Raw genomic sequence first — 23,758 nt, forward strand, 5'->3', positions numbered from 1 at the left:
ACTACTACTACTACTACTTGCTACAAATGGCACAATAAGTCCTTACTGTTACACGCATCACTGTACGACACGTCTGCTCTCTCAACCGGCAAAAGGTGATTTCCGATAAGACACAACTCCCCTGGTTATCGATTCAAAGCACTCCTTTAACACAACACCACCAATAAAAGAAACTAAATGAACACTCAGGGGAACGTTTAAGAAAATCAAAGACAACAATACATTCACTTAACTATATGCACAGCACAAAGCACCATGGGAGCTGGAGATCCTGCCAGACAGAGTTCCAACCAATCACGGCCACCGAATAGTGGCACGAGCGCTCCGACGCAATAGCGACGCAACGACAACGGAGGTCCCCGCACGTACACGCAAGTAGGACTACAGAAGGAAGTTCGCGCACAAACAGCACAATAAGTATCCGCAGAGAGAGCTATTCCTTAGTTTCTTACCTCTTCCACGTGTACTGCCACAATATAACTCGAATATTACGATAGAAGATGGAATGATACATTTATCTGACAGTGGTATACCATATTAGGCTATTTACAGTGATTTACCAGTTTGCACAAAAGTCATTTTTAGAGTACTCAGGCTAAGCAGTGTACACACTGCTAGCATACTGCAGCATGAGTGCGACTTGGACCCGCTCACAACAACAATTCGCTTCATGGGATCATCATAAAGAGTAAATGAAGTCCATTATTGAGTGATACCTGTGCCTAAGACGCGTACATTCTGCAAAAGATTCAGTTTCAGTTATGTCTAACAACTGAAAACAGTGAGCAGTGATGATACATAATATGACAAACTTTACCATACTCCTTGTGCAAACAAGTCTTAATGATTGGCAAACAGCAACAAAATTATGTTGCTTGAGCAAAACTCTGCAGACCAAATCCCATGTTTTTAAACTGGAACATTGATCATTCACAACTGCAATGAGAGATAATTCACATGTACTTGCTTTGAAATTTGAACGACATCCAGTTGACAATACTGAAACTTAGCAATTTTCACATTTACATTTATTCATTTAGCAGATGCTTTTCTCCAAAGCGATGGATATCTCATAGAAAATTCACAGTGCGCATTACACATTACGGATTCAGACTGTAAATGGAACTTTGTTATTAAATTACTCTGATCTCTCAGTGTTACCAGTAAGGCAAAAAGGGACCTTGTGACAATGATTTTTAGCGAACATATTCTATAACTTGCAGCAACAGTGTGCAGAAATGCAGTTATTCACACCTTTGTGATCCCTCGTGAAAAAATCTTGCCAGTGTGAAGACTATGTATTCTAGGCAAATTCTTTTTTTATTGAAAAAAAAAAAAAAACAAAAAAAGTCACATAATCCTTACATAGCCCAGTAGCAGTGCTCCTAGAATTCAGTTTAATTTTATTTTAAACCAAAACCATATGAACCCACACTGACGGAGGACTGGCAACCCACTATGAGCCTAACATATGGTTTGCAGACTTAGCATTAAGTTGTTGAGTCTCCTGTGAAAAGCAGTACATTTTCATGATATGTGATTTCTACATTTTTATATCTGACATATCTGAAGCTTCAGACTAATCTCTTTGAGTACATTTAACATATACATGCCTGTCCTTCAGTATACTTTGTACTTGGTGTTCTAATATTTTGCTTTCTTGGTACATTGGCTCTTTTCTGGTTTAGTACACAAATTAGTTTAGAATGATGACACACTGAAAGGTGGGTACAATATGGGTGGGAAATGTAGGCCTCGAAGGATCCAGTGCTGGTGAAGGAAAAAAGTTTGTGGGAGGCCATCATAATGGTAAGCATAACAAAATCAAACGGTTGTGATTTTACTTTTAAAATTAAATAAGAGCATTTGAAACTGGAGCTTCACTGGAGTTAAATTCCAGGGATTTATAAAGTGCACACTTGTGAAAATGGAAGAGAAAAAAAAAAAAAAAAGCTCACACACACACACACACACACACACACACACAGAAGCTGCTCATCCCAAGTGGGGATGGCGGTGAGCCAGAGCCTAACCCGGCATCACAGGGTGCAAGGCGAGAGGGGGAGGGGACACACCCAGGATGGGACGCCAGTTTGTCACAAGGCACCCCAAGCAGGACTCAAACCCCAGGCCCACTGGTGAACAGGCCCCAGCTAAACCCGCTGCACCACCGCATGCCCCAAAGAAAAACTGTCAAATTAAATAAAATTTAAAAAATTCTGTGCTCTTACTATCTGTGACATAATTCTGTGAGAAGGTAATGAAGTTTAACTGCAGTACGTGGAATGCATTATCCCTGCAATTTTGCAACTGCTTGTCCTTAGCAAGGGTGTGTTGAATCACTGGGAGCAAGGCGGGGAGGGGGGGGTACACCCTGGATGGGACGCCACTCCATTGCAGGGTAGCCATACACACACAGTCACTCACCCAGTTCACACACTAATGGCAATTTATACAAAGTAATCACATGTCTTTGGACTGTGGGAGGGAACCAGAGAACCTGGAGGAAACGCACACAGACACAGGGAGAACATGCAAACTGCAAACAGAATGAGTGGAGATTGAATCGTACCACCTAGGTGCTGTGAGGTAGCAGCGTTACCGTGCTGCCCAAAGTGCAATACTATTTATGGATATTTTTCTAGGTGTCCTTAGATTTCATGAGATTTTTAGAGGGATCTGTGACCTAGAAAAGGTTTGGAACCACTGATTTAAAAACTGTGACATGCTGTTTTGTGTTATAATGCTGTAACAACACATAAACAGTAAACATAAGAGGTTTTTTCCAAAAAAGCATTATTATTATTATTATTATTATTATTATTATTATTACAATGTGTTAGTATTTTTTTTAACTTTATTTTTATAGAAATGTGTGTGTGTGTGTGTGTGTGTGTGTGTGTTTGTGTAGTTGTGTAAAAAAGTTTGGGAAGCCTTTGGTATATGTTGTAGGATGCTACAGCAATGCATACATTTGTCGATCATCCTACAGCGACTAAGAGTCCTGTGAAAAGCCTTAGGGTCAAAAGAAGTTTTCATATCAAAATACCCCAGAACATATGAATCTTTCATCTTTCTGAAACAAAAGTTTTGGTAGTAAACAGTTATCATAAAGTGGCCACGCCCTATGTGAACTCTGCTTCAGAGGATAAACTTATTGCACACTACTACTCTCTGTACAGATCCCTGGATGTGATCATGGCTAAATGATGGTGATTTATTTTGACCAACAGAAAATATAAATATTTTAGTGTTTTAATCTAAATTCACTATTGTCTGCTTTTTATCTTCACATATTGGATACATACTGTATACACTATTACATAAAATTTTTGGCCCTTGTACTTGCAAAAATCTGCTAGTTTTATCTTACTCTGATGGATTTAAACAAAAATACGCTAAATATGTTTCTTTGATATGTACAACATTTTCTGTGAGTTTCAGCAACTGGCCAACATTTGTGTTCAAATATCAAAAAATCCCTAACCTTCCCCTAGGCAAAAACATGTTGGATCAATATTGTTTCCACATAACATGTCAACTAAGATCAACACTGTATAGTCATGGATCATTCAGAGGTCAGAAGTGTACAAAATCTTAGATCTTTTATTTCACACCCTTGATGCTTCTGAAATAGAATCTATGTTAAAAATTTAACCTTTAAAGAATTGCCAAAAAATGCCAGTAAGGTTGTTATATCACTTCCATAAAATCACAGCTTACCCCTGTAGTGTTGCTGGAAATACAGTATGTTGGACTTGCTAACACATTAAATTGTGTAACACTGTTAAATTTCACATTACACTTAGATGTATCATTATTAGGGGGACGCGGTGGCGCAGTGGGTTGGACCGGGTCCTGCTCTCCGGTAGGTCTGGGGTTTGAGTCCCGCTTGGGGTGCCTTGCGACGGACTGGCGTCCCGTCCTGGGTGTGTCCCCTCCCTCTCCGGCCTTCCGCCCTGTGTTACCGGGTAGGCTCCGGCACCCCGTGACCCCGTATGGGATAAGCGGTTTAGAAAATGTGTGTGTGTGTGTGTGTGTGTGTGTGTGTGTGTGTGTGTGTGATTATTACATGCATGACACTGACCCTGAACAACATACTGAATTCCAGTACAGTAATGCATGCTGCTAAGTTTTATCACCAAGATGTTGAATATTATTACTGGATATGCACAAGAAGATGACCTAATATATCTCCCAGAGAAATGTTTAAAAAAGTGTCTAACAGCAGTTAAGTGTTAAATGTGCAATAATCAAGAAGCACAAAATTTACCACAATGTGATAATCATAAGAAAAGTTAGATGGTCCTAGTGAGGGTGCTGTATATAGAATAATCACTGAAATACCATTTTTTAGCAAAGAACATTTGCAGAAGATTTTTTTGCAGCCTAAACCTTGACTGTGACATGCACTACAGAAAACGCACTGGTTATTGTAGATCTAGTTCTATCTATTATATCATATATTAATTATGATACTACTGTGTAATATAATGTATGACATTAATATATTATATTAATATTCTATCTATTAGACATTTTCACAAGTTTATTCTGAGACAGCATTCAAATGATTGTTGCAATTTTTTCATTTTAACTAATGGTCCAACCCATTGTTAGTGAGAATGCCAGCAAACTATCAAATAAAGTTTTCTAGAGAAGATTACAAGCAAAGTGGCTTGATAATATTTTTTTGGTCATTTCGACACCTGACTATAATAAATTATTTGTGTCACATATTTTTTAGTTTCTTAGCGAACACTTTCATACAAAGCAACCTACGATCTTGCTCTTTCATAGTTAATCTTTCACCGATGCCTGATTTAATTATAAGGGTTATTTTAGGGCTACAACCACTTGCCTTCAGGTAACAGTCTTACATTCTTAACCCATGTGTTCCCATTGCCCCATTTCACAGAAGAAAGAACTGAATACTGTCACTGTGCATTACTGTTTACAAGGCACAAATGCAGAAAGAGTCATTGACAGAAAGTAGTAACCATGATAAAAATCATTATAAAAACCAAAAACTATCAACATGCGCTCAGTTGGCAGGAAGTTCTATCAGGGGAGGGGCAAGGAAAACCGTGACAATTATTTATTTGATTCCTTATTATTTATTCCATCCCTCGTTATTTATTCCTTCCCATCCCTGCACTTGTTGTATGTATGTTTATATTTATGTATATGTATGTTGTGTTTTTTCTTTGTTTACTCTACACTATGAGCCATTGGGAACCGAAGCCAAATTCCCTGTATGTGTGTGCATAATTGGCCAAATAAATTGAATTCTGATTTGATTCTAATCCTGAGGAACTGAGAGGCTTTCACCTTTTGCCTTTCATTTCTCAGGTCTGGGTTCTGATTCCTGTGGCCATACCTTAGCAGTGTGGACAACATGTCCTTCTCTGGACAGAATGCTGCACAGTTGCACAAACTGCTGATGGGAAAGAAAAGTCACTTTCTATCTGAACAGATCATGACCATTCTCCAAATGTTGTCTTTGGCACTCAGGGGAGTGGGAATTATAAAGGATCAAAAGTAAATGACACAATACATGAGTCCGAGAGAGAGCACGATACAGAGAAAAATGGAAGGGATATAGAGTGGGGAAGTGCTGTGTGTGGGTCCTTAATGGTGACGGGGTCGGTGTCACACATGGAATCAATTTAAAGATATGATGGATAGCGTTGCTTTGATGTAACACCTCCAGGAAAAGCTTACAGAGAGAACAGCTGAAATGATAGTGAGAGCTACTCCCTATATGTGGGCTCTGTATATAGCACAGACAGTAAACAAGTGAGGAGATGTCGACAGCTTACAAGAGGTGTCTGCAACATAAAAAGCAGACAGTGTATAATTTAGATTCCAAAAGGTACACAAATTAGGTGGAACTGAAAAGCATGAATGCAGTATTTGTCCATGAAAACAAAACCATTTAAAAGAGATAAGCCAAGCTTGAGCATAAAGACTGCCTTGAAAGCTTTTATTTCATGCTTGCCTCCAAACAGAAGCACATTCTTCAGTTTAATGAGTTTTAGCAAACCATACATTGGTTATTGTTCCAGAACATGTTGACAAAGTCGCAAAATTTGTTAGTATCGTGGAGCAATCCCTATACTCAAAACTGTTTTTGTAATCCATCTGCACTGAAATTCATATCTGGTTGCTCCTGAATGACTCCACTATTCTTCAGGAAACAATTCTCACCGATTATCTTGATAGCTCAAAGAGGTTAGCCCACATAATGCTGTTAATTCATTCTGTGGAATCAGGGGGACCTTATTACAATTATTTCTCTTGGAAAAGAGAAACCTGGACAAAGAGTATATCACCTAAAATTAATTAAAATACCTACTGGTATTTTTTTGTGCATGAGAGTGGTAACTGCATCATGATTTAATATAATTTTAACAAAAATGTTATTTATAACGGGGGGCGCGGTGGCGCAGTGGGTTGGACCACGGTCCTGCTCTCCAGTGGGTCTGGGGTTCGAGTCCCGCTTGGGGTGCCTTGCGACAGACTGGCGTCCCGTCCTGGGTGTGTCCCCTCCCCCTCTGGCCTTACGCCCTGTGTTGCCGGGTAGGCTCCGGTTCCCCGTGACCCTGTATGGGACAAGCGGTTCTGAAAATGTGTGTGTGTGTGTGTGTGTGTGTGTGTGTGTGTGTGTGTGTGTGTTATTTATAACTATCTTTTGATATTATTGTTTCATTTGTTCATTAACTGGATGTCTGAAGCAGGGCCATGGAGGTTTGAACTCTATATTGAGTGAGTGACTTGAGCGAGTGATGCTGTCATGTCATTTATGACATTTAAGCAGTGGTTGTGACTGGTTGGGTTTCTCTAAGTGATTGCAACTGGGAAGTAGTAAGTATATATTTGGTTTTCTTATGGAAGAAGCAGAGGGTCTGTGTGCTTTGCAGACTGAAAAACATTTGGGCAGTAAATAAAATCCCTGTTGTAGAAGTAAAATGACTGCACAATCATGTGAAAATGCCACTGTATTTTCCCAAGCCACTGTAGTGTTTTTTTTTTTTTTTTCAGGACAGCTTTATATGAAATCAATCATTGAACAATCAAACAATTATATGAGGATCAATCAATCATTAAATGAATAAAGTTTTGTAACTTTAGACAAGTTACTACAGGAACAGCACATCATGCTATCCTAAAACACAAACTGAACATAACAACTGCAGTTTTTACTTCTGGGATATAAACATGTTGTATGACAATGACAATGTTGTAAGTAGTTGAAAATTCTAGAGAAAAGCAGTTGTATGATGTTCTGTGCTATTGATCTAAATTGTTCTAGCATTTTGTTTATAAGAACAGCTTCAGCATAGCACATTAATAATAATTTTCCCTTCATAAAAAGAAAATCTGTACACCCCTTTAAATACTTGGATGTTTGAACTCTCTCTTAAAATTTGATTTAGGCAGACCTAGTTTCATACTCAATTTTCTACATCATCAGATTTGATATAGTCTAGCCACAGCAAGATACTGATGCAATACGTTGCAAGGATCCTATTTGTCTAGCTGGATGGCATCATTTGCCACATAAGACAGAGTGGAAACAAAAACTTGACACCCAAAAGGCCTGTGATTTACCCTAAGTATTACGGTATAGTGGCAACAAGTAAAAGTAAGCAATTACAGTCTGAGAGATGGTGAAGTATATGACACTTTCTATATACTAGCTATATTTCAGAAAGCCCTGTTTTGTAAAATACAGCCACAGTTATGACTGTTTGCTGCTTGCTACTGAAGAGGATGTTAAATACTGTATAAAATATTAATTAGATTTTTTTATTATTTAAGAAATACAAAGAAATAGAACTAAAAGATTAAAAAATAATAATAATAATAAAATAGACTTCTGACTTAAAGTCAGAATTGCCCTAGATATTTTCCATGTCATGATAGTGAAGTTTAAAGCACATCTGTAGAATTGCCCAGGGAGGCTGTGGATCTGATGTAATGAAGGAGCTCTTTGTCTGTGCTAGGGTGGTAGGGAAGGTCGGGGGGGGTGAATCCAAATATTTTTGGTTTTAATATAAAACATCTCTGGATTTTCCTACCAAACATTGCATTATTGGCTTCAGGAAATTTTTCTGGGTGCTTTCATGCTCAATTATTGAAGGCATGTTGTTCCCATTCATTGAATGCACTCATGCTGATACAGGAAAGGTTTAAAATTTGCCACCCTGGTTTTCTCTAGTCTCTCTTAACTTTTAATATCTCTAAGGCTATATGATCATCAGTGATGGCTAACATTCATTTGGAAAACAAGGGTTTTAATCAGCTTATGGGGTTGTGGGGGTGCAGTGGCATGGTGAGTTTGGCCAGTGCCTGCTGTATGGCAGGTCTAGGGTTTGAGCCCTGCTTGGGGTGCCTTGTGGCAGACTGGCATCTCGTTCGGGGTGTGTCCTCTCCCCCCCTCCCCCTTTGGTCCTGCACCCTGTATTGCTGGGTGGGCTCTGGCTCACTGTGGCCCCGTTCAGGGCAAGTGCTTGTAGACATTGGTTTGTTGGGTTTTAAGCAAACATCCAATGTTGCCTCTGCCTTATGCTTAGATGAACTTTGTCCCAAGCTTCAGTTTTTTTTTTTTAGCAGGCTGAAGCAGGTTCTCTTGCAGTGTTTTCCTGTATTTTGCTTCATGAATACTTCATTCTATCTTAAGAACATGACCAGTCCCTGCTTTTGAGAAGCAGCCTCACAGCATGATGCTGCCACCAGTGTACTTCACTGTAGGGATGCGTTTTCATAACAAATGTAATAATAATAATAATAATAATAATAATAATAAAGCAAATGTGAAATCTGCCATAAAGCATGCGAGTAACTAAGCTGTGATGTGAGAAAAGGTTCTGTGGTCCAAAGAGACAAACGTAGATATTTTTAGCAGAAATTCAAGTGCTATGTGCTCAAAAACAGATACAGGTGCTATACCAGAAATAACAAGCACACTGGAATTATTAAGAATACATGACAATGCCGGAATATGTCGTCATAGCAGTTCCATTTCACCAGCAATTTCTGTGTCTTTAAAGTGCTTTACCCATTGTATGCCACTGCAGGTGCCTATGCAGGCATATCCACATGCATGTTGAAGTTGGGTGTGAATGTCTTCTGCAGGGATTTCCTCTTCTACAAACAATCATAAAATTCTTTAAACGAATTACTTAAATCAGGATGCATGAGGAAAATGCTTTGCAACAAAAGCTTTGGAAAAGAGACAGCGAATATAGGATGACTGTTGTTGTTGTCATGCTTGAAAGAGATCATAAATTGAACACATCACACAGTCACACAGCAAAATGAACTCCGTAAAATTAAATGAACCAATTTTAAAGAAACACAAGAAACCATGGCATTTCAGAAACAGAAAAGGCAAATGATATTAAACGTACTGGCACAGAAACAAACCTCCAAATTTTTTTTGCAGGAGTCCGTTTTTAAAACTGCCTAGGATTTTAATATTGCCTTTCAAAACCTACACTGAAAGTGGAACAGGGAAAGTAAACTCCAGAGACAACATCATCAGGGAAAGCTTGCCAAATCAAAAATGTGACATCCAAGCACAATCTGGATGTCTCGGTTTGTGAACTGCATCTGTGTATCCACTGCCCATGCAAGGAGAGTAAATTAAATGCTCAACATCTGCTGCACCATAACAAGCTGCTGCAAACTGACTTGTATCTGCAGCCTTCACAAAGAGTCATGCCAAGTCAAGCAGAGAGCAAACTGAAATCTGAAGACAGCAGACAAAACCACATCCCCAAAGTCATCTGAAGTCACTCAAGAGCATCCTAAAATCCTGCAAGACCATCTACTAAAACATCTTCAATCATACAACTGGCAGGAACAAGTAAGATTTGATTCTGAGCACAGAAGTCTGAGAAATCAAGGAAAAATAGACTGTCATAATCTAAATGCTACTTTAAAACATATTTACTTGCCTCATGTACAATATACAGAGTGCTCTCATATACATACACATAGTGTATACACATAGCAAAGCCAAAATAATGTCCTTATCAGAAATTAAAAGCACAAAAAATAGTTTGAGACAATCCTCTTGATAACCACGAGTTACCATATATTTTTAAAAGTATTTCTCTTCAATACTAAAACACTTGAAAGATTCATAAAAAAGTGATTTGTAATTCAGTGAGAGCACACAAATCATACGATACGCCATATGACAGAAAAGATATTATACAAACAAAAATAAGATATACAAAGAAACAAGTGTTGCCTGAAAAATAATCTGAGTGGACACTTCTGATGACCACATGACCACAAATGATCACATTGCTTCAGAAAAATGCACATTTTGTCAACTCACTCTTTAATTGTGAGAAAGACTTCGTCTTTCAGTACCACTGATGGGAACCAAATACCCTCGTTCAGCACCAAGAATTATCCCAGATGCTCACAGTCTGCCTGAAAGCATGGTACATCCAAGCAGAGTGAGCCATAAAGGCTGGGAGTCGCACTTAAGCTCTCAAGCCATTTGCTAACCTCACTGTTTCCTATTTTTGTGGACAAGGACAGCTCACGGGGAGCAGTCCAGAGTGTCTTTTAGAGCACTGGCACATAACTAGCCTTGACAGCTTTCTCTTGGTGGGCTAATCCATTTGAAAGTAAATCCTCAGAGAGTGTCTGAATTCATCTTTGTGCATATCCAGTAGGTACTATTTATAAAGGTCCAATAGATTTAATTTTGTTCTTGTGTGAAAAAAGTTTAGGCCTGGATGCAAGGCTGGGTCCTGGTCACCCTATTCTAGGCAATGTACTCTTCACTTTTCCTGGAATTGCCACGGAGAATATTTAGTATCCTGCATCACTCTTTCTCTCGTTTTTCATTTGTGACCAACTTGCCATGGATGACCTTATGATGAGAACAAGGCTCCAGACAACGTAGATGCCAGAATATCTGTGGCCACACAAACCTTTCTACCACAGCAAGACTATGATCTATGGAGGTGGAGGAGCTTGACAGTGGAAGTCTTTTTTTTTTTCCTATCTGAAAACTGGGGAAAATGGAAGGGATACAATAAAGTGAAGAAAAATGCTCACACAGTGATGCACTCAGAGATCTAGGAGGACTTGTAGCAAAGCTGCTGGTCCTCTAGACTGACAGGAACCAGGTGAAATGGTTTAGCCATCTAGTGAGGATCGCCCCTGGGTGCCTGCTATGGATGGTGCACTGGGTGTGCTTCACTGAAAAAAGCACACGCTAAAGAGATTACAGATGCCCCAGGAATGCCTGAGGATCTCCCAGGAGGAAGTGAAGACCACTGCTATGGAAACACTAGCCCACTCTACTCTACTTGAGTTGATGGACCTGTAAACCTTACCGGGATAAGCAGGTCCAAGAAATAGATGGATACACAAATGACTTGCAGCGGTGATCACTGTCATTTTGAAATTCTACTGTTATAAATCTAAAAGATATTTTTATGCTTACATTTGTAACGTCTATGAAAGAAATTGTGAAATGCACAAAATCCATCAATGAAATTAAGTACCTGAAGGAACCAGCTAAGCATGCAAAGACTAGCTTTAAAATGTAAGATGCAATGTCATTACTACAAATAAAAAGGAAATCAAATTGCTAGATAACTGCAAGGTAGCTTTGCTTCTTATGAAGATATTCATGTCTGATTTGCATATATATTATGATGTCAGTAAAACAAAATGAATATTCATAAAAATGTATGCACATAATTGAATTAAGCATGATGATCAAAGAGTTCCTCTGTCCATAAATGAAAAAAAGGAAAACTGTGTAATAATGTGGACCTGTTTGAGTTTCAATTTGTGTGGCATATTCTTTGTAATTAGAGTGGATAATTACAACATAATGAATTTTCTCCAATGTCTGTTCAAAAATTCTAATACTTCATCAATAACAAATAGAAATTGATGACTACCACATATGTTCAACAAGGATTCTTTTCCATTCTTTGAAATTGCTAGCTCATTAAACGTATATGGCAACATGGCAAGATAATTTAAACAGTAATCAGGAAATACAACCACTGTGAATGTTATTTTTTTCAGAGCGCTGAGGCTGTAGATCTGCAGGCAGCCTCAACTTTGTTGTGTGCTTGCATGTCATCCTCTTGTTTATATACGTATATATTTTTTCTGGGTACTCCCAGCCTCAAAAAAGAGTATTCACCAGTACTGCACTTAGTGTGTGAGTGCCTTGTGACAGAATTTTGAACCATCCAAGATACGCCCTGTTTCTTCCTAGGAAATGTTCACCCTCTAGGTAATCAAGTGTGTCAGCTTTCATTTTCAGCATTCTGGGTCTCCTTGCTCTTTCTATACTCTCAGCTGGGTTACTGCTGAGGTAAATCCTTTGTGCTCAAGTCAGTGAAAAGAAAGAAACACAAGACTATAATAAGGGATTTTCTTCTTTGCTATTCACATTGTACATTAGCATGCAGTTATTACAGGAACATTTTCTACACACTTTGGATATACACACATTGTCTGAAACCGCTTGTCCCAGGCGGGGTCACAGCGAACCAGAGCCTAACCTGACAACACAGGGCACAAGGCCGGAGGGGGAGGGGACACACCCAGGACAGGACATTAGTCCGTCACAGGGCACCCCAAGACTCGAACCCCAGACCCACCAGAGAGCAGGACCTGGTCCAACCAGGATTCAATGTTTGCTGAAAATAAAAATGCATGGAGTACACATGGAGCCCTGAAAAATATTATTGCTCTCCAATACCATACATAGCAATGAAAATAGCATTGTAATAGCAAATGTGACTTTTTATTGTGTATCTGACTCTTTTCAGTCTGGGCTGAAATAACAGCTGGTCTGAACACATCAAAAATGTATCAAAGCATGCCTTGCATCTATTCTTTTTGCATAATAAATAAAACCAGCCTCTCATTTAAATGAGATTTAAACAAAGCGGAACAAAGGCTAAATTGTGGAAATACAGTCGTATACTGTAGCTGCTAGCAGCTGAAAATAAATGTAACGCTTATCCTGAATTTGACAAATTAAGTGCATATACTATGGCATGTAATTGATTCTAGCAATTTACAAAGCCTTCTAATATGCCATTCAGCAAATTTTCCTAACAGTCTCTGCTAAAACCAAGACTATCAGTAATATTATTCAACAGATATGCATGACTGGATTTTACAGTGTCAGCATTGTAAAAGCAGATATTTAAAAAGTTTAAGTCAGGGAAAAATGACAAAAAAGAATTACAGAGTGAGAGAATGCAGAGAAATGGTGTTTAGTTCATTCAATCAGTTTTGTGCTTCATGTTCAGTCCATACCTGACAGGGTTTTTAGATGTTATGGTAAATATGCAGCATGTTTAGTTAATGGGTTAAAGGGCTATTTATGTCTCATATAGTCTGGATGCAATTTCAGCATCCCTGTGTAATAGTGAAATTGTGACATAATAAACAAGGCCAGTTAATGGGAACGTTTTAAAATGAGAATATTGTTAAATTTTGTGTTCATACCATCAAGTCTAATATGAGAATTATTATTGTTAGTAAAGAACTGATCAATACTGACCTCTTGTGGGATATTTGATAGTAGGTATGTTGAGCTCTAAGAGGAAAAGAAATGTTGTGTGCAAATAATTAGAAAACGCAGATACCACCTTGTAGTGCATTTTTAGGATCCAAATAAATATTTCATTTAAATGTAAGTATTCCATAAATAATGCATACAATTTTCTTTACTTGTTTGAAACTTATAGGCATTCCACCCAAGTTTTGGTACATATCAGCAGTGTTGTCCTCATGTTGGGTGCACAGTTCACTGTACTAGACGTATCTGGGTGGGTGCTGTGGAGAAAGTCTGTTACATAGATATAAGCCATATTGTGGGTCTCTTTCATGTGGTACATCAATATTTTTAGGTGCTGTTAAAAGCAAAACCCATTTAAGATTTCAGGTAAAACAAGTAGTCTACTCCAAACTTGCTGTCAAACTACACTCACAAAGAGAAGGACCCACTCAGGCCCACTGTCACAGTGGAAAAGCACTGGATGGGTCGGGAACCACTAGTACTGGACCCACAGGGCTTCATTTTTCTTCCAATTCTTTTCCCTTGGAGATTAACCGACTGTACGGACTCCGACCAAATGTACCGTATATGGCAGGGTATAAGTCAATCCGGCATATAAGTCGACCCCCAAAAATTAGAGGTGTAATATAGGTTTCGGCCTATATTCGCAAGATAACTTGGCCCCAGAATAATGTGCAACTTTTGGGCAGTGCTGTGGAGTCGAAGTCTGAGTTGTGGAGCTGGAGTCGGAGTTGGAAGCAATTATTGGGTTACTGGAGTCGGAGTTGGAGGTTTTGTGTACCTGCTCCACAGCCCTGCTTTTTACTAGGGGATGCTGGAGAGCAGACAGCTTAAATTTTATTTTTTTCTTAACCTTGTTCCCCGTTACTACAGCTATAGGGTTAGTGCTAGTTGTGTTATAGCCACATCCCTTCCTTAGCATAAGGAAGCACGGAACTGTACACTGGCAGTCAATAGCAGAGGCAGTAGACACTGGAGAACTGGCACATCTGTATAATCGCACAGCACCTGACAAGCAACTGAAACATCCCCAGTACAGTTAAGCTGCGGTGCCAGCCGGCATACATGTGTTCGCTTCAATCACAGCCCTGGCAGAACAATAGCAGTTATGGTCTCTTACAGGAGAACAGCAAGTCCCTTGCAGGCTAATGTTCTGACTCGGACTGAACCCAGTGTTATAGGGCTCTCAGCGCGACAAGATCCATAAAATAAAGACAAATGTTATAAAACAGCCATCTATTAATTGCTGCATTTGCTGAAATGTTCTATTGCATTGGGCAATGTTTACAATGGCATATAAAAGCTGCAAGACAAATAACCATTTATAGCTTTCCCTCGCGTCATGATTCACCTAATTCGTTCTGCAAAATTAGCTTGTTACGTGGGGGACTGTTACACCAGAATCAAAGTATCTATATTTTTTATCATGATTACTGCACAGTAGCATTTAGCTGATACCTTTTTCCCATGGTGACTTACAATGTGGGATAAATTATGTACTAAACTCCCTACAATCAGTCACCCATTGGTTCAGCTACGTAACACACAAATACACACACTATGAGAAGTTCAGAGTCGCCCGACCACCTGAAAAACACATCTTTGAACTGTGGGAGGAAACCAGAGCATCCAGGGGAAACCTGAGTTAACATAGAAATTCCAGAGAGCAGAGCCAAATTCAAAGCCCCATGTGAACACAGTCCAAGAGCTGTGGGGGAACCCGCACTACCTGCTGTGCCACCCCACCACAGAGTACTGACCTGCATGCTTTTAAAATCACACAGCTAATTTAGAGTACACCAAGGTCTAGTTGTTAAAGTACTACAGCAGTGAGCAGCGGGAACAGTGTGGAGTCTCGTATTAAATTTAAACCGCTCGTTCAATCGATGCTTCATGTTGTGTATCTGCATCATTGCCAGTCCCGGGTAAGATCACAGGGCCAATAACAGCACAGTGAGCTATTTAGCAAGTAAAGTGTCGTAAGAGTAGTCTCCCATAGAGTGAATTAATTGCCATGGGAGTGATCTACCCTCCGAAAGCCTCTATTTGAGAGAACAAAGGGCTGCTGATGTGCTGTTGCTGCTTCAGCCGATCGGTGTCACTGGTGTACTTAACAATGTACTTTTTTTCTGAAGATGTCTGATAGCAGTCCCAACACTTTCGTAGCAATGGTCCATATAGTGGGCAAAAATGAAGCTACACTGAGCCAAAGAGCTGTTATAGAAGCCAGCGAACACATTTTCACATGTTTTTCTAACAAGTTTTTGTTATGAAGGAACATGTTCTGTGGGTAATGAATGTATTTACATTAAATTTACACACACACACACACACACACACACACTCTCTGAAACTGCTTGTCCCAAGCAGGGTCACGACAAACCGTTGCTTAACCCAGCAACACAGGGTACAAGGCTGGAGGGGGAGGGGACACACTCAGGACAGGCCGGACACCAGTCCATTGCAAGGCACCCCAAGCAGGACTCGAACCCCAGACCCACAGGAGAGCACACCCTGGCCAAGCCCACTGTGCCACCACACACCATGTTACATTAAATTTAGTTATTCGTTATTCATTTTTGAGGGGGGCGCGGTGGCGCAGTGGGTTGGACTGGGTCCTGCTCTCCAGTGGGTCTGGGGTTCGAGTCCCGCTTGGGGTGCCTTGCGACAGACTGGCGTCCTGTCCTGGGTGTGTCCCCTCCCCCTCCAGCCTTACGCCCTGTGTTGCTGGGTAGGCTCCGGTTCCCCGTGACCCTGTATGGGACTAGCGGTTCTGAAAATGTGTGTGTGTGTGTGTGTGTTATTCATTTTTGTGTTATTATGTCATTTTTGTATTACCTAAATGGGAGAAGCAGCTAGTGTACTGACAATGACTAAGTGAAAGACATGATGATTTTTTGTGTTATTGTTTCCAAAGCATTTGTCATTTTTGTTGAGACTTTAGTGCTGACAATATAGAGCTTTAAATATATAATTTCAATTTAAGAAAATGAAAGGCACAGGAACTCAAGATGCACACATTATTATACAATACATAAAACTGTCAGGCTTGGGGGGTGCGGTGGCACGGGTGGGTCTGGGGTTTGAGTCCTACTTGGGGTGCTGTGTGACAAACTGGTGTACCATCCTGGCTGTGTCCCCTTCCCTCCCCGCCCCACACTCTGCGCTGCTGGGCTAGGCCCCAGCTTGCTGCAACCCCACTTGGGACAAGCAGCTTTGGACAGTGTGTGTGTGTGTGTGTGTGTGTGTGTGTGTGTGTGTGTGTGTGTGTGTGTGTGTGTGTGTGTAAAACTGTCAGTGATTCAATAACAGAAATAAGCCTGGATGGTGATGATGTCATATTTCAAAGTATATTTTCTGTTCTCTTTTCTTTGGACTTCATCAAAATTTAGGCAGGGAATCTTCCATTATCCTTTTCACCATTAACAAATATCCACTTTTCCTCTGCCTGTATGAGACACATCTAATTTTGGACAATATGTAAAAATACATGTTTTACAGGCAAATTAGCAAATAATCTCAGTACATAAAACCAACCTAGAACCAGCTAAAAGAAGATCTTGCATCCCACACTTATGACTAATCCATATTTAGATCCTACTGTAAAATATGTTCTGTCACAATTACGTTTACTCCACTGATTGCACAGTTTGGAATTCTATGAGATCTTTCACTGTCAGTCGGGCTGCTAGGCTCATTTTGCAGGACAAATTATTTTTGTCAAACTGAGCACAAGCTGCTGGACCTATGCTGAATACTGATGCAGGAACAAAATACAATTACTAAAGCTGAAAACATAGAACAACAACAACCGGTCACTTTCTTCCTTTATTTTGTACTTCTGTTTTGTTTTTAAACAAATTCGTTAAGCAGTTACAGGGTCATTTTCTTTCCGAAATGTACCTGCAGGTCTTTAAATCATAATAAAAACGTGGGAAAATGTGGGATCTGCTAGCTTTCCCTACCCTTTCAGTATCAGATGTTAATATCTATGCATGACATACTTATAATATTTCCAATAAATTCAGTAACAGAATTCAGAATTAATCATAAAGAAAGCATTGTGTTTTTCTGAAGGGAAAGAAAAAATCACACGGCTGGTCTCACTTCTACCAGTGTTGCTTTCCATATTTCTTGTAGAAACCAGGCACTACAATATTAAATAAAATTGTGGTTTCTGAGAAAGAAATAGGAACATATATATGTGCAACCTGCTGGATTATTGCGAGTACACAGAAAATATTCATTTGAAAGACAATACTCTGCATTCTGCAGCCTTCAGAAGTGCCTTCATGCATTCACCATTCCCATGAAAACGACTTCACCGAAACACGGAATCATGCCTTGCTGAAAATCCCTTGTAGAGCAGGTTTAAGACAGTACATGCTTCTGTCAAATGCACTTGCTGAAAGCCGCCCGCCTGATTTCAACAAAATATACATTTATAAGTAAACGCCAGTTGAGAATGTTTCTCATATAAGGTATTGGTAACATTTAGCGCTCCATTTCCTGTACCACTTGTATTATGTTAGTCCCTAACACATAATAACATTTTAATTACACAAAGTTAGAAGAATGAAAATATTAAATTAGTTTTACTTTGTCACAAGCTACATGGGAAGCGCAACCATTGTATTTGTGCTAGTTTACATGTCCTTCAAGCAGAAATACCTGCATGTGCTACAAGTTAAAAGGAACTATTATTATTAATTCGTTCTTAGTTTGCACTTTCATCAAAAGCAACTTACTGTACTTGACCCATTTACACACCTGGGTATTTTTACTACAGCAATTCATTGTAAGGACCTTGTTCAAGGTAGCAGGGAATGGGACTTGAGCCAAAAACCTTGAAGTTATAACTTCACGTTATTAACTTGTAGAGTAGCTGCATATCCTTCAGACAGATATGCAAAGTCTTTTGTCAGAATATTATCCATATTTTGACATTAGTAGAATTCTGAATGCTGTCCATCGTTGAAAAAATGTCCCAAAACACATCTCCGATATATAGATGTGTTCATCAGAACTTTAATGTTGCCCAGTGGCTTACTTTATGTTTGTGCTCTATGTGCAAGCAATGTTTCATTTCATTGAAAAGTAATGAAAAGTAATTCATTATCCCATCTACCTCATGAACAGCTAAATGCCCCGTAGGGAGTAAACTGGTGCAACAAACAACGCTATTTATATTTATATGTATTTTTCACATCATATCTCTTATTTACTTTCCCTTGCATTGTATATAACATACCTGTACAAACATACAATGTCTAGTGTCTATTTTGTATATTGTGTACTTTATACTCTATATATTTTTCTTTTTTATCTTTATTAGCCCACTCTACTTTTATTATCTGTGTCTTGTCACTGTCATTCTGTCTGTGCTGTGGAAATTCCTGTCACCACGACGAATTCCTTGTATGTGTAAACATACTTGGCAATAAAGCTGATTCATTCATTCATTCATTCATTCATTCACTCATTCATTCATAATCCATTAATTCCTTGTACTATTACTAGTTGTAGGGAAAACAAAACAGAAGATCCTGACTATCCAAAGCGAAGATGCGATCTGAGAATATATGGCAAGAAGCACCTTTTAAATGCTTTTACGTGTATGCTAAAACTTCTCCAGTCTTTTGCCACCACAGCTCCATTGCAATTTAGATATTTTATACATATATGAGATTTTGCAATTTGGATATTACACACGCACACACACTCACTGCTTGTTCCGAGCAGGGTCACAGCAAACCAGAGCCTAACATGGCAACACAGTGTGCAAGGGAGACACCCCGGACAGGACACCAGTCTGCCACAGGGCAGCTCGAGCAAAACTTGGACCCCAGACCCACCTCAGAGCATACCTGGGCCAAACCCATTGCACCACCACATCCCCCCCTAATTTAGATATTATATTACACATATTTTACACACACACACACACACACACACACACACACACACACACTTTCTGAACTGCTTGTCCCATACGGGGTTGCGGGTAACCGGAGCCTAACCCGGCAACTCAGGGCGTAAGGCCGGAGGGGGAGGGGACACACCCAGGACGGGACGCCAGTCCGTCGCAAGGCACCCCAAGCAGGATTCAAACCCCAGACCCACCGGAGAGCAGGACCCGGTCCAACCCACTGCGCCACCGCGCCCCCCTCACATATTTTACATTTGCTCTAATTTTGATGTGATCTCACGCACACACACACACACACACACACACACACACCGCTTGTCCCGAGCCTAGCCCGACAGCACAGGACGTGGGACTGAAGGGGGAGGGGACAGACCCAGGACGTCGCAAGTCACCCCAAGCGGGACTCGAACCCCAGGCCCACTAAAGAGCAGGACCCAGCCAAGCCTGCTGCACCCCGCCCCCCCCCGATTTAGATATTATATTACACATATTTTACATTTGCTCTTAATTTTGATGTGATCAATGATTTTAAAATTACATCTGAAAATATGCAGCCTGAAAAGAGAAAAAGATACAGAAATCCAAAATCCAAGACACTCTTGTCTAGTAAAATAAATAAACTCAGAAACAACCACCTAAACATACACATACATAAACAGGCTTTGCGTATGCAAAGGCATTTAAGAAATTCAGTTTGCGGCATTTTTTTTTCTTTTTAAATGCTGTGTACATGAGAAAAAATGCTCATAAAGCCTGTAATGTAACTTCTGGTTAACGCAGAACTGCAGATGTGTCTCCCTGAATACAAAAACATAGACCTTTTACAGAAGGTGACCACATAATGAACTGGAACTTCAAAATGGTTTTACAAACCTATAGTTCAGATGTCTTAAAAAGACATGCTAATAACACTTTTAGAACTTCCTGGTTCCAAGTTTCCCAGACCCCTATGAAGCAATATACTATATATTTTTTTAACTATGCAAACTCACTAATCCTGACCGATGCAAGTGGCAAAATATATTTAGTATACAAAAAAGAAATACAAAATAAATGAAAGTGACAGGACTGGTTATCATGTCATTTAAACAAAAGAATAAATTTCTCAACTTACTATAGAGGAACAGGCTGGCATTGTGTATCCCAAGTCTATTTGATGCCACGCATGTGTAATTCCCGTAGTCATCCTCAGTGACATTGGAAACAACGAGTAGAGTGCGGGACCCCAGGATCTGGATGCTGATTCCAGCGGAGTTGGTTAATCTACAAAGGAGAAAGCGGTTTAGATGGCTGTGGACTTACTACATCTATGTTTTTTTTTTTTTTTTTGATGCAAACACATATACACTTTTTCATTGGAATTTCAACATCACTATTGATTCTAGTTCTTATGAATTCTGAGTGACAATATCTAACACAAAGAGTCCTCTGTGTGTTGCCCTTAGTATTTAGTAATAAAGCACTCCATCAGACCACTCCATGCCTCAAGCTGGGTCATTCCCTGAAGCCTCCTAGTGTGCTCTACTTATTTTAAAGTAAATAGCTATAATTTCTAACCTTACTTACATTTGTCCATGATGTCATATAATACAGTATGTGCACAATAAACTTAAGAATAAAAAAGAAACTAATAGAATGCACACACACACACATTTATTTTTCAATAAATTTTCTTTTTACTTGGAAATAATTATTCCAGACACACACACACACACACACACATTTTCTGAACCGCATGTCCCATACAGGGTCACGGGGAACCGGAGCCTACCCGGCAACACAGGGCGGAAGGCCGGAGGGGTAGGGGACACACCCAGGACGGGACGCCAGTCCATCGCAAGGCACCCCAAGCGGGAGTCAAACCCCAGACCCACTGGAGAGCAGGACCCGGTCCAACCCACTGCGCCACCGCACCCCCCATAATTATTCCATCATAATATAATAATTATTGATATTAATTCATCATACGCCTGTAAGCAATGCACAGACTTGAGCTGCGCCACCTGCACAGAGAGCTCTACCACTGGTAGGTTGTAGCCTGCAGGTTCAGTGGTAGATGTGTTCATTATTGAATATGTTATGTTCTTATGAGAGGAGCTGCTTCAGTAAGCATTAGTGAATGTGATCCAAAAATGGAAGGGTTGTTAAAATGTGTGACTGTGTGTGACTTAAAATGTGTTAACCGTATATACGTTTCATCAAGTCAGTCCCGACTCATAGCAACAACTGATGTGGTTTTCATGGAAAGGGAGGAATGAGAGTGGTTTGTCATTGCCATCTTCTGTGTATATGTGGGGGGCAAAAACATGGGGACAAACCCCGTTCAGCCTAAGTAGGACTCAAACTCCATAACCGTTCAACAGCTGCGAGGCATTGGCTTTACTCGCTGTGCCATCACATTCCTCCCATGTGTAAACATATATATTATATCTCTGTAAATATACTCGTGCTTTTGCTATGTATTTTTTCTCCTTCTTCTTCTTCTTATTATTATTTTTATTATTATTATTATTGTTTTAACAATAATATATATACACAGACACACACACACACACAGACACACACATACATGCATACTCACTGCTGTCCCCAAATTATTTCAGTGATCCATGTACATCTTGTACATGGAAATAATTCCTGTTTAAGTTGTGATCAGCAAACTTATTTTCATGTTGCCAAATGCACAACTCTGTAACTGTAAAACTCTTTCCAAGGTTACCATTTTCTCTCTTTCTGACTTCTATCCTGAGTAAACCTAACTGTCCGTACGTATTTGACTCAATTATTCCTCACTGTTTTAAATCACACTTCATAATTTTTAAATGGATTCACTAAAATGCTTCTGTATATTTTGTGAAGTATACAATATACAAGTTCTAGCTGCACTAAAAGAATATGATGTAGCCTTGTAGCAAAACACAACAAAAGAAAGAATGTAAAGAGACTTATGGATAAGAATGCGACTTAAGGATGAAGAACATCAAGGTAACTGTACCTCTTGTCATCTCTGTACCACTCAAATTCAGGTTTGGGCACTGCTGATGCATCACACTGAAGAATACCAAGCCGTCCCACCGGAGTTTCAGAACTCTTGGCATCTTTGATGTAAGGGGGATCTGTAAAGGAACGTGCAGAGTTGCAAAACATTAAATGACATACAGAACTGAGAGAAATAATAAATATGACCCAGCTGCGAAAACGGATAAATCATTGTACATAGCTTAACAATGTAAGACACTTTGGTGAAAAGAGGTAAAAATAGATAAACATAAATGAAAGAGTAGTTTTTTTTTCAGGGGGCCGCAGGACACAAATTGGTTAGAGTCGATTACTTGCAACTGAAAGACCCAGACTGAAATTCAATCTCTTGCTTTAGTATCCTTACGTGAGGCACTTTCTCTGAACTGCTGCAGAAAAAAAATACCCAAGTGGAAATATGAGTAAATTATTGTAAGTAGTTTAATGCATAAAGCTAAAATTGTAAGTTGATTTGAAGAAAAAAGTATGCTAAATCAAGTGAATTTAAATAGCACTAATTAATGTATGGGGCAATATTTCCATTACTAAAATATTGCCACTTTCTCTAAAAAAACAAGTTTTTACAGTTTCTTGTTTTTTTTGAATCAACACTATCTCAACAAAAACAAGTTTTGCAATGTTCATATTTACAGTACAAGGTAACATTAAAAAAAAAAAATAAAAAAAAACTTAAGTTGGAGTAGAATATGACTAAACCTACAATGCTGAGGAGTGAAAAAAAGTGATGAGTCTGATGAAGGGTCCCTTTGCTGCCTTCATTCCCAAGAGAGATTTATTTATTTTCAGCCCATATTGCCTGTGGCCTGCTTCTACACATGATGTGTTTGTGCTGCATTGTACTGTTTGTGGGGGGTGCGGTGGTGCAGTGGTGCAGTGGGTTAGACTGGGTCTTGCTCTCCAGTGGGTCTGGGGTTCGAGTCCCGCTTTGGGTGCCTTGCAACGGACTGGCGTCCCGTCCTGGGTGTGTCCCTTACGCCCTGAGTTGCCGGGTAGGCTCCGGTTCCCCACGACCCCGTATGGGACGAGCGGTTCAGAAAATGTGTGTGTGTGTGTGTACTGTTTGTACTGTTTTTGATATGTTTCACATTAGACACACTGGATCTGATGACTGCTCTATGTTGCAAGCACTATTTATATTTTGCTTGCATAGAGATTGTAACAGAGATTAAACAGTGTTTTCAAGACACAGTATGAAAACA

General features: G+C 39.6%; 1 protein-coding gene across 3 annotated transcripts in view; it reads right to left on the bottom strand.

The window, feature by feature from the left end:
- The window catches only part of lsamp (limbic system associated membrane protein), a 796,753-nt gene that overhangs the window by 10,293 nt on the left and 762,702 nt on the right, over positions 1-23,758 (bottom strand). For 2 of the 3 annotated variants that reach the window (XM_018765174.1, XM_018765173.1), the window contains 3 exons: positions 22,516-22,636; positions 20,635-20,783; positions 13,574-13,609 (listed from right to left, as the gene is read on the bottom strand). In XM_018765174.1, coding sequence (XP_018620690.1) covers positions 13,574-13,609; positions 20,635-20,783; positions 22,516-22,636 — 306 coding nt within the window. The remainder of the gene's footprint in view (positions 1-13,573; positions 13,610-20,634; positions 20,784-22,515; positions 22,637-23,758) is intronic. The other variant, XM_018765176.1, reaches the window with a different exon arrangement.

The sequence above is a fragment of the Scleropages formosus genome, chromosome 10, assembly GCF_900964775.1.
Source record: "Scleropages formosus chromosome 10, fSclFor1.1, whole genome shotgun sequence".
Taxonomy (NCBI): domain Eukaryota; kingdom Metazoa; phylum Chordata; class Actinopteri; order Osteoglossiformes; family Osteoglossidae; genus Scleropages; species Scleropages formosus.